This window comes from Juglans microcarpa x Juglans regia, chromosome 6D (genome assembly GCF_004785595.1).
Source record: "Juglans microcarpa x Juglans regia isolate MS1-56 chromosome 6D, Jm3101_v1.0, whole genome shotgun sequence".
In the NCBI taxonomy this organism is placed as follows: domain Eukaryota; kingdom Viridiplantae; phylum Streptophyta; class Magnoliopsida; order Fagales; family Juglandaceae; genus Juglans; species Juglans microcarpa x Juglans regia.
Window position 1 is genome coordinate 32,156,910 of NC_054604.1, and position 16,765 is coordinate 32,173,674.

General features: G+C 34.6%; 1 protein-coding gene across 2 annotated transcripts; it reads right to left on the reverse strand.

Annotated features, from left to right (window-relative positions):
* Positions 1-6,273: 6,273 nt before the first annotated feature.
* LOC121234689 (homeobox protein HD1-like) lies at positions 6,274-11,490 on the reverse strand. 2 transcript variants are annotated; one of them, XR_005934438.1, is made up of 6 exons: positions 10,644-11,490; positions 10,393-10,513; positions 8,071-8,261; positions 7,750-7,881; positions 6,379-6,776; positions 6,274-6,306 (listed from the first exon to the last, which is right to left on the reverse strand). XR_005934438.1 is itself a non-coding variant. In XM_041130741.1 (5 exons), exons 1-5 carry the CDS (start codon positions 10,959-10,961, stop codon positions 6,636-6,638), a joined length of 903 nt encoding a protein of 300 aa, XP_040986675.1. In that variant the 5' UTR covers positions 10,962-11,490; the 3' UTR covers positions 6,284-6,635. The 2 variants fall into 2 exon arrangements, 1 of the variants encoding a protein (XP_040986675.1); XM_041130741.1 differs by having other exon boundaries at positions 6,284-6,776.
* Between the last annotated feature and the right edge of the window lie 5,275 nt (positions 11,491-16,765).

The window sequence follows — 16,765 nt, forward strand, 5'->3', positions numbered from 1 at the left end:
CACGATCCATGAATATGTACAACACAAGCACGAGGATAAGAAATAAGCGAACATGAGTTTGATACAGATGGATTTACGTCAAAACATGTTGATCTGATAAGACATGAATTATTAACGAGTCAACCCACAATCAACCCATATAACATGAATAAATTCTATTTTTAAATTTTATAAATGTTTAGTTTTATATGCCTTTTTTTGGTGTTGATAATATATGATATTAATAATAGTATTTGATTACGTTATATCTTAAACTATTAAACTTTTTTTGGTAAGATGTAATTTTATTTTATGAAGATATTAGTTTTGATCTTATACATTATTGGTTTGAATATTGATAATAAAATATTTTGTCATGAATCAAGTTATAGTAGTGATTTATTTATATAGTTATCCTTATATTGTATATGAAATCATTATTCAGTTTACAAAATAAAAATACGGGTCAGCTCAATGAGACGGGTTATATATAAATGGGTCGTGTACTCCAGGTTAATTCAATAAAAGTGAATTAATAAACGAGCTAAGCAGATCATATTGTGTCACCTATTAATTGAATAGGTCAAGATTGGATTTTAAGGTATGATCTCACGACTTAACATGTCACAAACATGACTAGCAAAGACGAATTGCCACCCCTAATAAGAAGTCAAGGGATCCGGCCATAATATCTGACGCCAGATAGAATAACAATTATTCTGACGGCTAATTTCATTAGATAATTCACAGGAAATAAGACAAGAGAATCACCCAAAAATACAGAGACCTCTGATATTCAATCAAAATTATCAATATCCAAGAATGATGAAATCAACCCACAAGCCGGGTTGTAATAGCTAAAAATCGACTGTATCAGAATTTCAACAAAAATAGTAAAATTTCAATAATCATGCCAAAATTAAATACGTAATAAAAGAAGTAATCTGTCAAAAATCTGGCCCAAATTGAGTTCAAAATCACTTCCAAAACAGTAAATGAAATATTACCATAAAAGGTAAAAAATAACTAAAAATAAGAAATCAAAGGGAAAAACAGTGAAATTTGGCCTAAAAAATGATGCACGCCGAGCATAGCTCGGTGCTCACAACATGCGCGTCAAAAAGAACTTTTCGAATTGGGATCATATGCGCGATTCTGATACCTGTAGCCAAAGTTATGGCCAAAATACCGAAACGTGCTCAAAACTGCCCCAATCAAGGAAAGATCACGATTTCCTGTCATCTTTGCGCTAATCTGCCACCTCAAGATATTTCAGCATAGTCAACGTTCAGTCTGACAACTCAATATCATCTTACTCGAATCCTCCTGCATCAATATCGGATCAATTTGAGGCAAGAAATCCACTAAAATATAAAAGTAAAAAATAAAGAGATGCAAACATATATAATGGAGGGGTGGAGGGAAAGAGATCATGGAGGGAGGGGGAGTGGGCGCTTAGAAAAGATCTGAGTTTATAGATTGTTTTAGAAAGAGTTTCCTACACAAAATTATCTTCGGGTACTACTGATCTTAGCTCAAACTAAAATAAAATATGAACATGTGCTTAATTAGTGTGCAAGCACACCATGTCAATTGACTACAATTGGTTGTCTTTTTTCTTAGGAAAACGAAAGAAGTTGTACGTAACAACGTAAAACAAAAGAAAAATAAAAAGATGTGTACGTACAAGTTGTTGGTCATGAGGAGAAGGGTTCGAGGGAGATATAGAGAGGATCAGTGGGAAGGGAGGCTCGAATATAATTTGGCTGCCTACCAATTAATTAAAACCAAAGTGGGATATATTAGCAAATTAAATAACTATATATATATATATATATATGAACTTATAATAATCCATCACATTACAAATTATGCATCCAAAAGTGTTCATAAGCAGATTAATTACCTTTATATAAGAGTAATATTATTCGTACGTATCCTGCCCTCAATTTTTGTAATGGACCACCCATTAACAAGGCAGTCCAAAATATCACTTGTTTCTTAATAATAAATCGGAGTTATTTAAATAATTATAAAAATTAATAAATAAAAATTGACGTCTGAAACGTGTCGAAGTTTGAAGGTCATGATCAATGGTGCTCCTGTGGGGGTTGAAAGAAATGGTGGGCAAGCCCCAATCTTATAAATAAGAGAGTGATACGGTGACAAAGAAATCTTATATATAACAGTAAAATTTTATACAAACTAACATGATTTCACATGATACATTAGATTTATCTTATAATAAAAGTAATTTTACAATCTAACCTACCAAATCAAACTAAGTCAATTTGTGAATTCACAAAAGTAACTGACTAAATTCTATGTCATATGTCATTTTGATGTAGTTAATAAGCCATAAGATAGTATTGTGTTTTAGTTTTTTAAGTTGTTATATGAAAACAGCGGTCCATCTGATGTTAAGGTATTAATAGCCCTCTAATAACATTCTGTCACATCAGTAGTTTCACAGAAATTATAATAGACTCATTACACTGAAATAATTTTTTTAACTTTTTTAGAATGCAATGAGAATGGAGCTATCCATAAAAAGAAAACTAAAAATTATCATTTATAATCCCATGTCAATATTTTCCGAACCTCATCGCAAAAAAAGATCTTCCGAACCCAATACCCTCTCTGATTTCTTGAAACAAAACCAAAAAATTGATATTTTTTTTTTCGTTGAGATCAAAAGACATTTGGCGCGCAGAGATTACCCTGCTAGCAACATTTGGCGCCCAAAAAATACCATAGTAATTATAAGAGGATTTTCCCCTCAAGGCCCAAGAGGCCAATTAAGCCTGGTTCGGAGCAGAAAACCATTAACCTGACCCACCAGGAGGCTCATATGTACATGACCTGTAGGAGGGGTGGTGTTGCAGAGGATGAGACTTGTCGATCTGAGGACCCCTCGGGGAGTGCCCAGTCCTCGAGTGCCCGCCCATATAACAGGCATAATATATGGAGAACCATTGATATACTGACAGAGAAGGCATGAACGAACTAGAGGGAAGACAGACTGGAGGAGAAGTTTGGAGAACCATGCCACATTAATGGCTCTACCACCCGGACAACATGCCACATTAATGATGTTGTCGCAGAATCACGCTGCATTTAAAGATTCTGACAAAAAAAATAGTAATGGAGAACACAGATTTCAAGAAAGCAGGCACGATCTGCCCCTCATACTGGTAGTATAAATAGCAGATCTCAAGTATTAGAATACTCTCTCTAATCCCTAAACTCTTTTACTTATTTACTAACTTTGGCATCAAAGGTTCCCAGCCCCAAGGCCGCTCTCTCAAAGCCGCAGTATTTTTTACGTTGTGCAGGACCCATTTTCGAAAACCTGAGTTATTGGAGTTTGGTCCAAAGGTGTGCGAAACACGACGTTAACAGTAATAATCGAAAATTGAGTAAAAATATGAATAAACACGTTTTCACTAAATCTTTTTGAAAGGAAACCCACAGAGAGATCAAACAACAGATAAATGACAAACGTTGTAAAGAAACCCAGGTAGAGAGAAATACTACTCAGAGACCGTACATGTAATAAAATGTTACACAGCCATTGGAAGCCCGAAGAACAAGTGGAAGAAATGGCATGGGAGAGAAGGCTTGTGAAGGAACCGATGACAAGAAGAAACCCCAGTGCACGTGGGTGTCGAGTTAGATGTTTTAGTGTGTTGAAGTGTAGTCTGAGTCAGTGTTTTGCGAGGTGGACTGGGTCGAGCTCCGTCGTGGCTCGGGGTCGAGCTCCTTTGCACCGTAAGGTCACTGGTTTGGGTTGGGATGGGAGCTTTGGTGGAAGGAGAGGGCAAGGGGATGCCAACGAATACATAACAAAAAAAATTTCCACTATAGTCAGGCGCATAAGTTTTAAGATGGATGAGCTGGTTATTGGAGGCTTGTTATTTGAGTATTAATAGTTGGACCGGTGGTAAGGTTTTCTCCTGATATATATCTTTTTTCTGATCCCACTATCTCTTGAACGGTCCATTAATCCATTGCCTTCTAGTAATGTATACCCAGCTTCCACCTCGATCCCTGGCTGCCGAATATATTTATTTTGGGTTCCACTTTGTGGGTTTCTCATAAGCGAGCAGCCTAACGCAACCAAATGCACATCACACGTTGTACGTACGTACCGGGACAGCGGGTGGAGCTAGCATTATTTAGCAACTATATATATATTTTGCAGGATGATCTGTAATCTATGATCATGATAAGATAATATATAATTTTAAAAAAGGCCGTACTAAAGTTAATATAATTAATTGATCATTAATTCTCACTTTATGGATTAATAATTATTTGCCTTTAGGTAGCGATCAAGAGATCGATCAAGGGATCAATTAGAGAATTTATAACACACAATTAACAGCAGCTAATTAATTAATTCCATGCATTTTTAATTTTGTATACAATTAAGGAAACAGGCCAGCCGTTCATATGATCCATAATATTAAGATATTGGAATATTATTCCTACTTAGGCAACGTTTGGATTAGGAAAGTATTTTATTTCATCTCATCTCATCACATCTCATCATTATAATTTTTTTTAAATATAATAAACAATTCAATTTTTTCAAATCTCAATTCAAACTTTTTCAAATCTCAAAATAATAATAATATTAAAAAATAATATTTTAACAATATTTTTTTCAACTTTCATCTTTTATCTAAAATCATCTATTCTCATCTCTAAATGCAAATCAGCCCTTGATTAGATTCAGAAGAACGGATCATTGAAACAATATTTTAAGCAGCAACCAAAACTTCCTAGCTTTATTATAATTACCACATTATTTTTTAAATATTTACGTTATTTTACCAATTATTATTATTATTATTATTATTTTTTATGTTTGTCTTGGTTTTATTTTTCCCCCTAATTCCGAGCCCAATGCAAGAAGGGATTATTTTTAGGATCAGTTCAGTAGTACTACTCCTTGGGTGTAGTGGATCACCACCCATTAGTGGGCAACCCAAAACGTACAACCTGTTCTTCCACAAATTAATGAGATAAATGGTTGGGAAGTTTGGACCACTACGTACGTATTAATTAAACAAGAGTTTAACTTTGATTTTTATAAAGTAAATCCCGAAATTTTAAAATACATCATGACCAATATGTATCTGATCATATTTCTAAATTAATTCATGTTACGAACAATCCGCATGATTAATCTAATTTATGAAATTCTAGTACAGAAATTGTCCAAAAACCCCCCTATTTTTTTTACTGTTTGCAAAAGTAGGACTTGATTTTTTAATGTTGATAATTGAGGATCTAATTAGTTTTGGCCTCTTTCCAAGTACGACCTTCAAAGGGAGGGTTTCATAATCACGAGTAATATTAGATATAGTCATGAAATGAGTAATCGTTGTGCAATTTAAAAAAATAAATAAATAAATACGAAATCTGGATGAAGTACCATTAGCAATCTCTCACTTAGGCTTGCATTGTAAACTTAGATTTGGGCCTCTAACGTCACAAATTAACCAAAACTCATGGAAATCTTGTCATTAGCAATTTTAAGTACTTTTATATATCTTAAATTTTAATATTCTCAATCATTTTTATTGATCATGTAATGCACTTTTAAATAATTTCATATCTTAACAACTTCAACGGATCATTTAGAATGGCTAGCTCCACATCAACGAATGTAACAGAATATATATGATGACAAATTAATCTACAATGAAAAATTACAATTCTATTTCCTTGATCTTAGGCTGCATTTAGATATTGAATTAAGTTGAGTTGAGATAATAAAATATTGTTAAAATATTATTTATTATTATTATTATTATTATTTTAAAATTTAAAAAAATTGAATTGTTTATTATATTTTGTATTAAAATTTTAAAAAAATTATAATAATGAGTTGAGATGAGTTGAAGTAACAAACCAAAGCCTTAATGCAATTTCTGATCAGTCTCTTATTGAAGCGAAGCGAGCGAGGCCGGCCATGAGTTGCTATTGCTAATTCGCAAGTGAAATTGACTTTGAGGAATATATATATATAGCTGCATGCATGCAGTACCAGTCGTACTACCATTAATATCATGAGAATTGGGGTATAATGTACGTCGTGGATGGGACTCACGTAGCAGTACTAGTACTATATATATTCACTTGCTAATCGACCAAAAGAAATAGAAAAAAGGTTAATCCAAAAACTCCCAAGAAATAAAATTGCCATTTAATTAGTAGTATGATCTTTACCCACATGACGCACTTGATCTAGTACGTGTAGGGAAAAAGAAGCAGCACGCACACTTGTGGAAGATACAAGCAAAAGGGATCTTTACCCTGTCAAAACCCATGAATTAGTTACAACCTGATCATGATATATTAGCTAGCAAGCTATTTAAACATGAGTACCATCTATTGTATTGTATTCATTTCTCTCATGTGCCTGGTTTTGAAGTAGTACTTAAACTAACTTCCCAAGTTTCCAGCTTCATCCATTAATTCCACGTACGTACAGATAGATCATCAGTCAGCTTGACTATTTACCAAGGCCTAGTCAAGAAACAGCTATGTATTGACATAAAGTAAGTTGGTCGGTCGGTGGTCCTTCTTGATTGATTGATTGCTGATTTGGATCAGTGCGTCAGATTGATGATCATGATATTTCTCTACCTTTTGCGCTTGGACTTCAAAGAAGTCACCGACTGAGAGTTGCTGTGCCAGTTTCGCTTTCTTTGGTTGATGAACCAGTTGTTGATTTGCTTCAGCTGCAAGCCTGTCTCCTCTACAAGTTTGGCCTTGTCATCTTCCTGAAAGATATATATTAGATAGCAACATGCAGGTTATTGGTCATGATAGAAATCAAGTTAAAATGTCGATATATATCTATTTTGTATGATTCTCTAAGATTCAGAGGTCGCCATTTGGTAGCATATATAATATATGGCATTCATCAACGACAAAGTCCTTACGGTAATAGAAAATATTATGAAGAACTGTTCGAAAGCAGATGAACTTGGAAAAAGGTCGATCTGTGTTAAACTCCTATCCGAGTTCAATTCTTTTGTAGTAGTTTCATAGAATTCTAGAGCTAATATGTAACTGAATGCAATAGAATCTCGGTGGAATTTCCCAGTTCCAGCCCCAGGCCGGATGGTGTTGAGTTTTGAGGATCGATCCTAGCTAGAACTGAAAGTGATTCTGAAACTGCAGTCCCACAATGGCCAAATTTAAATTAATTATATTATAAGCCTAATTTCTGCCATGCAGTTTCAGTCCTGAACTTCCATGGTGATGAGAGATTATAGTAACTGCCCAGAAGCTGGACATCTTCAGTTTTTCTAGACCTGTTCGTTTTGGAAGTTGCAAGATTTTGAGAGAGAGAGAGAGAGAGAGAGTTAAGGAATCATGGTGCATGGCAGAGACGGTACTATTTGATTATCTCGTATCTGATACAGTAAAGGCGGCTGATGGTAATAACATTTTCTATTCGTCTATCATGCATGAAATAGCACTCTTATGAGAAGTAGTAAAAAATGTATGAGGGAACATTAACATGATTTAGGTCCTCTACACTTCGCACTTAATTGATCACCAGATATCTATGATCGATCTTGCCCATTCTCAAATATTTTCGCCTAGTTATTGAACAAATCCGAGACATTAGCATTTAACAAACATAATGAAACGCTTGATCACTAGAAACCAAACAGAAAGAATATGAGCATTAAGATCAATGTGAGAAATCATTAAGGAATGATATTGAGATAATTGGTTGCTTACAGTTGGGTAAGGCCATTTTGAGTGTTGCTGCCACCAGTTTTTCAACACACTAGTTGTGTCACCTGGTAATTTCCCAGCCCTTCTTTTTCTTAATATCTCCTCTCTTACATCTTCAATTCTTGACTTAAAACCCTGCAAGACAACAGTAACATATAATACAGGTGTTAAATATTTAGTACATTCGCGTGGGAATTAAGACTACCAGAGGCGATCAAATTAAGTGGTTATATATCTTTGTCATGTTGTATCTTTAAACGAAAAAATAATATCACTTAAAAGACCTTAATTTCCAGCAAAGTTGCAAGATCGAATATATATCACCTGCTTCAGTTCAACCTTCAATTCCTGCCGAACTCTCTCCATCAGTGACCTTTCAGATTCTGTTGGAAGCAGTGGACCAAATCCCATCATGTCATGCCCATCACCACCAGAATGATCTAAAGAAAAATCCATCTGCAGATCATCCTCATCATCTGACATTGTTGCACCCGTACCTTCACCCAGGTTCATTCCTGGGAATTATGTTACACACCGCTAATTAAGCGGTCAATGTGATAAACTGGAATCATGCAATTAATATCTTTTTTTATCCCAAGTTTTATTTGGTTGATATACACAAAAAGTTTCAATACATGCTATGTTAACAACTAGAAGAACTGGTTCTATATGTTTCCCTCGAGAATATTGATCATCTTTAATAAGTTTTCCAAGCAGCTCAAGTGCATGCTAAATTTTGAAAGAAACTAAACAAGAAAGAGAACCTAGACTTTACCTGTTAAAATTTATGAGAGATATGCATGATTTCCGTTTTCATCTATGTTTGACACCATCAATAAACTTCTCTTATTATATATGAAACTCCTATACCTATATCATCAAAACTTTTTTTTTTTTTTTTTTAAAGTTCCCTTGCAGCTGTACATAACATGTTTATAGGGGACTAGACAACCATGATCTCTCACATCAAAAAAGTTCTAAATTTTTTTTGGTCATTACATTACAGAAGATAGTAGTATTAATCAAGTACTTATTGAGATGATCACCTACTTTTGATGGTCTTAATTAAAGCACAGCAGTTTCTTTTACCAATAGTAATTAATGAACTTAATTTTTCTAATTTGTGGCCTCCTAAAATACATGTAAAACTTGTTTATTGGGCTCCTTTCTGATTTAATGATTGATGTCTACAAGGGAAGACATTTTCAATTTGCATAATATAACCACACAATAATAGACCTAAATAATAAAAAAAACAAAATAAACAAAATAAAAAAAAAATAATAATAGATCACCCGAATCACGATAGATGGGAAATTTTCTTGGATCACCAAACACCAAGTTTTATTTGGTGGCCTTTATAAGAGTTTTCTTAACCAGTTTAGTCACTGCGAACAATATGCAGCTTGCAGTTCTGAGAGCAGGTAACATTTTTTTCATCAATTTAAAAGGTTGATTAACAGGCTAGCTTGCTTATTTGCCACATGAGCCAATTTGAATTGTGACCCAAGACCAATTAATTATAATGTGATTTTAAGTACTTGAGGTGCATTAACATATGGAAGCAGAGCAAGCAACAGTCGTCCCAAGATCAAGATCTAGACTTTTGCTGGCAGTCACCATTCTAGATGCATGCAACGTCGTCAACAAAACAGCATATATACCACAACTTGGCTAAAGCAAACAAAATTTTGAAATGTTGACTTTGTTAATGATATACACTCCAGATCAGGACTAGTTGTGAATAAAATCAATGTGTCAAGAGTTTAATAGAAAATTATATTTATAAGCTGTAGGTCATGTGAAAAATAATGATAATATTTAACTTATAAATGCATATAACTTTCTAACTTTTTTTGTATATTAAATTTCATGATATCATCAAGCTGGATATATATATATATATATATATATATATATATGATCTAAACCGAATTTATGCGTATATATGTGCATTGATAGTCATAAAAATTTATACGATAAAATTAACTGATCTCTTTCCGTAGCCCATATTTCAAGGCAATATTAAGTTTTGCGCGTCCCTATGCCTGTCCGACCTCTGAAACCATACGAATGATGCTCGAAATCTTAGGTCAATAGGTCTTATGCAGTCACGGTAAGGTAAAACTAATATCCTCTCGAATATTGTACTTTTAACTCATGGATTACATACTATCCATGAACACTCTCGTCGAAGTAAAACTCCTGAATCAAAACTCGTGCATCATCTTTAGAAAGCTTAACGGATTAATGTTTCTAGAAACCCAAAATATTATCTAATGATGAATCTTATTGGTTGGTGGTGGTGGGACTGGAAGTAGTACCTTCCCTCACCGAACTAACTGACCCTTTTCCAACTGTATGTTCATAGATATTTTCTTGGTAGGTCCTACAGCACCCACCACCTCCTGCTCGGACATCCAAATTTTCAAGAACCCCAAATACCGTCTCCTATTTTTCTAAGCAAAGATGTCATCTTTACCCAAAGCTAGACAAATTAATAGAAGTGATTTTCTTTGATAGATGATTGTGTCCACTAAAACTCATGAAATTTTTTTAAGTAGGATACAAAATCTGAGAAAATAATTAATAATAGAAATAAGAAATTATTGTGCTGGTATAGATATATATAGGAGGAAGGCATACCGGTGAGCGCCTGTAAGGTATTTTCGATTTCCCGGCAGGCCACGACAGCCTCAACGGCGTGGACTCGGACATGTTGTTGAAGTTGTTCTTTGAAGCTGCACAAAACTAGCAAATATTGTGCCTGTAACAAAACCCAGGAGAAAAAACCTCGACTTCAACCTCAAGAGAATCAACAAAATAATACAGATATTCAAGAAAAAAAAGAAGGGAGAATAGAAAGAAACGGATAAGTGAGAAATCATATATATTACCAAGAAGTTGTCGAGCTCTTGACGCTCATGGGGAGAGAGGGAATGGCTTCGTTGCGAGGCATAAGACCGCAAAAGATGGTGAGACTGCGCTAGCTGCGCGTCGATCAACGGCAACTGATCAATTGGCGTGGCAACCCGAAGGCACGACACATGGGCCGCCAGAAGCTGCTCGTAAAGTGGGTGAGTGGCTATCTCCTCCTTAAGTTGGCGTTGGTGCTCGCCGGAAACCCCAACTTCACCATTTAAACCACCGCTACTACCACCGGCACCGCCGCCACCTATCATTCCCAGGCTCGTTTCTTGGAGGTCTATATCCATAAGACTAAACGAGGTGCGTGTATGATAGTCGAAGGTACTAAGGGAGGGTTAATAATGGATGAATATGGAGCAAAAGAAGTTTGAAATGTTTGATAGAAACAATTAAAGGGGAGAGAAGAGGGTTATATAGAGGAAAGGTGGGGGTACGTGTTCGAGGGTCGAGGACCACAATAGAGGCCCTTGTGTTTGAAAGATACTCTGCGGTGTTAGTAATTGTTTGTGTTTCGGAGAGAGAACAAGAAGCAGACAGTTTTATCGTTAATGGTGTAAGAGAGATCGAGAGAGAAGCCGTATATCGGGATCCGAGACCACAAAACTTTCTGCACCGCGTCTGAGAGAAACAAAATTTTACATACGCAGGGAAAGAGAGAGAGAGGGAGGGTTTTCGTTTTAAAGACCTTGAGAAAAGGGTTTTGAAAGGGAGAGAAAGAGGAGGTGATGCCTACAGAATCATTACTATGGAAGGCCGGGTTGGAAGCGAGGTCAGAAAAATAAACAAGATAAAGCTGCTCCTGTGGTCTGACAATTTCATTGCTTTTTTGTCTTTTTTTTTTTTTCTTTTTTTTTTTTTTATTTCTCCTCTGAATTTGTCGGATTTTTCTTTGGCTTTAATTTAACATAAGCTTGGGCAAGTGGTTGTTAGGTTTGTATTACAAGCAAACAACTGGATTGGGTAGATCAGAAAGAAACCAAATATCAGAATTAATAATATGTTCTTTTTTTCTCCTCCATCATAATAAATAAATAAATAAGTTCTAAGGATTTGATGTGGGCACTCCACGGTATCATATGTACTGGAGCACCTCTTTCAATGATTAGAGCTTATCTATAGCCTAAAGACATAGATAGCCTTCACTTGTTTGAAGTTTGCTGACAGCTTTTTTAGCAAACCGGCCATTGGCTATTAAATTGCTATATACACCAATTAATAACCATATTTAAGATTATAATTACATATCTACAAAGATTGAGCCACTCTCCTTTTCATTCCAATACAAAATAACATAGTTTTATAGATGTTTTTACTCTCTTTTTTTTTTAATTCATTGGAGAGGGGGTCGGATTCAAGACCTCCATTTTAAAGGCTCGAGGCCATATGCCTATTATTATTGTTTTTATGAGTGGACCTATATATACAACTTATTGAGTAAAAAGACGTTCATTCTCCATATGGCAGATCAGACAAGCCCAAGTTTTGTTTTAGGTTAAAAGGGAACCAAATAATCACTCTAAGTACTCATAAAAGAATGACTGAAGATAAGGCATGTGACTCTTTTTTCTTCCCCAGAGATCATCTTTCTTTGCAAGAGTACTGGCAGAACATAAGAATTTCAAACAAAAAATCAACTTGGCACCAAGAAATATTCAACTTAGTCAAGATAAAGGGTTTAGTTTATATTTCCAACCAAATGGGCTGCTCCACTAATCAAAGAAAATGAGCAAACCCTAAATTTAAAACAATAATAATAATAATAATAATAATAATAATAATAATAGATAAAGAAAGTCGGCTGAAGTTGAGGTGTCACTGTTCAACCTCCTCGACTGGTGTATTATGCCTTTCATTATTCATGCTGATCACTTGGGTTTTAGTGAAAACAAAGAAATATATAAATAAATATAAATATATATATAAAAATATTTGTGTGTATATTACGCATGCAGTAGTTCGTTAAAATACAAATGACAACCCAACAACTATCATAGAGATGAGTTTAATTACGTGGTATGCAGGCATCGCTTGTGGGCTCATCTCTAGCTAGCCAACTACCAGGAAGATCATATTCATGAACCATTCCCTTCTGAGCTGGGGATACCCCTAGCCGTCGGATCAGGAATTGTTCTACTATGTTTCTTAAGATTACATACATGCATGTACTGATCATCATGTACATGTACGTCTGTATGTATGTATATGTATGTATAAATAATTAATCCGATCAATTCCATTAGAATTTAGATATATAGTCTCGATCGACCTTATCCTTCATATTGTTTATTATTAATGTCATCATGCTCATCCAATATCATTTGTTTTTTTAGTATTCAAATTTACAAAGAAATAGTTGATTAAGCACTAATTATGGAACATCATACGTACGTTTATAGGAAAGTAGTACTACAGATCGAAGGGGAGGATTTTTGCATGGGCTTGCATGCCCTAATAATACTCGAAGCAGCTGAGCAAAAACATGAAATATTGGAAATTATTTATATATATATATATATATATATATATATATATGTACATAATTAAGGCGCTAGTCTTACCTTTAATTTTTTTTTTTTTTTTTTTTTTTTTTTTTTTTTTTTTTTTTTTTTTGTTATTTGTTTTTAGAGTCAAGTACGTACGTGGATTAATTGTTGCGTTGGGAGCAAGGAAACATTATATAGTTTAATGTACGTCCTTGGACAAGCATCGAAGCAATGTCCTGTTTCTGGTAAATTTTTGGTAATTATATTTATATCGTTCATGAATATTGATTCATAAAGAAATTTGAGTACGTAGGCCATTAGTTATATACATACATATATATATATATATATATATATATATATATATATCAGCTTCAATCTCTTCTCTCTAATTTCCTTTTTCTTTCTTCGATCATTAATAGGCTAACATGCAGTAATTATTAATAAATATGCCATTAGGTCGTAATTATATGAACTCGTGCTTAACTGCCTAGCTAGTACTACTAGCTAGTAGTGAAAATTATGATATCATTATATATATATTCTTCCTGAGAAAACTAGTGTTGATCACTCACAATAAGGACTGAAAATGGGTATATGATGGCCAGAGAACGACATGATCTAAAGTAAAAGGAAATAGAAGTCACAAAGTAATTAGGGACCGCTTTTCTTTTTATGATTCCCTACATGATCATGGACAATGAATCAGACCAATTCATTCTCAAGTTTGAGCTTTTCCCATGAGTAATCATATGCATTCATCTGCTAGGTTTCATATATAGTACATGAATTCCATATAGTACTACAGTACTTCTGAGCTCCTTTGTCTTCTGTTTTGTAAAGTAAAAAAGAAAACATTCTTGGATCGACATCTCTTTATAAAGTTATAAAACGACATGATCTTTTAAGAAAAGCCAAAGGAGAGGGACAAGATCCATACCCGGCCGGTATTAGTAGTAATGTCAAAGCTTTTTTTTTACTCCTCTTAGTGCATGTGAGGTCGTTTTGTCTCAGCTAAACAGAGCTCAACATGTAGTGCATGCATCCACATTTTGAGCGATCGGTATTGCACACCCTATTATATGTCATTAAAAATTGAAAAACCGTCGACGTTTATAAATTATAAAAAATAAAAAATAAAAAAAAAAAAAGCCTCGAGGAGGCAAGTTTCACGTAGAGCCCCGCGCGATGGAATTGACAAAACTTTACAGGGATCGGTACTATAATATACATATTTAAGATTGGGTTTTCTTTGAATTATTAGAAACCAGGCATGCACGTTATATTATTTTCATTAATCTGTTTTCATATATAGATAGCTTGGGTATTGGGACGAGCAATTTTTCAATTTCTTAGATGTGTACGTACGTAGATCATCATACCCATAATCGAAAGGATTAACATCTTAAAAGACATACTGTCCATCTTTGAAGATAGATTTGAGTACGAACGATTTAGATTTTATTTATTTTCACAGATGAGACGATATTAGATACATAGAATAAGTATTTTGATTGTAGAATTTTGCTAAAAAGTTGAAGCTAATATAAAAATTTTAAGATTCCAAGATATATTAACATTAACATTGATGTATTTTTTTGGTTGTTGATAGCTTGGTCCCTGGCTAGTTATCAAGAAAAGAAAAACAAGTGTAGTAGTTCCCAAGAATGTAATTAGTACTGTTTTATTAGGTCGTGAATTTAGTGTGGGGGGAGGCGAGCGGGAAGATGGCGTGCTGAAAAAGCCAACGGCGTGAATCTGCAGAGAAAAGTGACATTCCAACGTCGTTGATGGCGGGGAAGTCGCAGTGGGGTCACCGTCACAGCTGTAGCCTTGTCATATTCTCGGCCCTCTGATTACGACCTTCGTATTGTAGGATGGTCCCCGCAGATTAAACTAAAACAAAACACAAATATCAATAAAATATAAATAAAAACAAGATAGCAGTAGTGGTCCCACACTCCCCACTACGAGAAACTTAGAGATCATCCCCGCCTTGTCCCTCTCATGAGGCCCACAATCCTGACCTTTCGTTTTCCTTTTTCTTCTCTTCTTTGATGATTATGTTTTTATCTTTTCCTTTTTTTTTTCTTTTCTTTTTTGTGAAATGGATTATGTTTTTTCTTTTTAAAAAAAAAAAAAAAAATTCCTATACGTTGGTTTTGTAGAGTATAAATTGTTGTTGTCGCTACTCGATTTGATGACTCGACTTGTCAAGATTTTGTCACGATTTTTTTGGTGAAATTTCAATAAGACTTAGGTCATGGAGCATTGGCTTAAGCCTATAGGAAGAGAGTTCGCACGACAGGTTACTCAAGCGAATTTCGAATAGAGAATTCGCTCGAGGCATGCTTGACATTCTACTCAAATCAATAACTCAAAAATTTTGAAATTAGAGTTTCTTCATGTGATAGATACTATACATGTGTACTTAATGAAAAGTATAACCATTCTGAATAGTGAAATTTTACCTCAAAATATATTTTTTCATTCATCGGTATAATAAAATTCTCTGCATCTATGAATATTGGCACGTTGTCAAACTTAATTTTTATATCGTGTGATTAATTGTTCTTGTTTTCTTTTACTATTTTGTCATCATTCTTACAATACAATAAATCCTTTAAATGCGTGCTCTCTAATAGTTTGACATGCAAACATACACATTTGGCAATTTGAATACAAACATAAAAGGATTATATAAAAATAAATTTACAAATTGAAATGATTTTATATGATCTATTACATATACTTTACGATAAAAATAATTTTACAATCTAACGTACCATATCAATCTACTAATCATCATTAAATATAGAAAATGAATATTTAGAACCCCAATTGTCTAATTTTATTATAATATTTGTGATGGATAATAATGCTGATATATATAAGAATGGAACAATAATGGTGGGATGGTTGTCGGTGGTGAGTACGATGTGACGTGTGAGGGATCTGTACCATTCTTTGGGGGGGGTGGTTTTCTTGGTTGTAGGTCCTACAAGAAACAAACGTTAGGTTGATTTGGTATTTCAGTAATCAGGGCGTGCAAATACTTTATTAGGAGGGCGGCCACAACATAACACAACACAACATACCAACATAGAATTTCGACACAACATGAAGGACAATTGTCGTGGCGGGGACTGTTGTCCCCATGGACAAACCAGATTCTGACACGTAAGAGCCGGCTGACTTTACCCAACTGCGACGTTTCATCACAAGTAAAAAGGAATAAGGTGGCCTTATTTCATCGCAGTGATTCGGCTTATTCAAAAATCAAGTGTTCCTCACGAGGTAAAACGACTGTTCCTCACGAGGTTCAATCCGAGAGGGACGCCCCAAGCTATGAAAGGTCGTGGATGCGTGATCTTGCATACTTTAAAGTGAACCACCCAATCAGATTTTCTCGATTTAACACACCCACACACAAAAGTAGTTTAAGGTCGGGCCTAGCCCGTCCTCGTTGACATGAAGATTGCAAGACAAGATTGATACAGAACTTTCGAAAGGATTGACGGAAAGGCCGATAAATCAAACGGCTAATAGCCTGTCAAGATTATATAACAAAAAAGCCCAACTGCTTTTGTCTATACATCATGCCACGT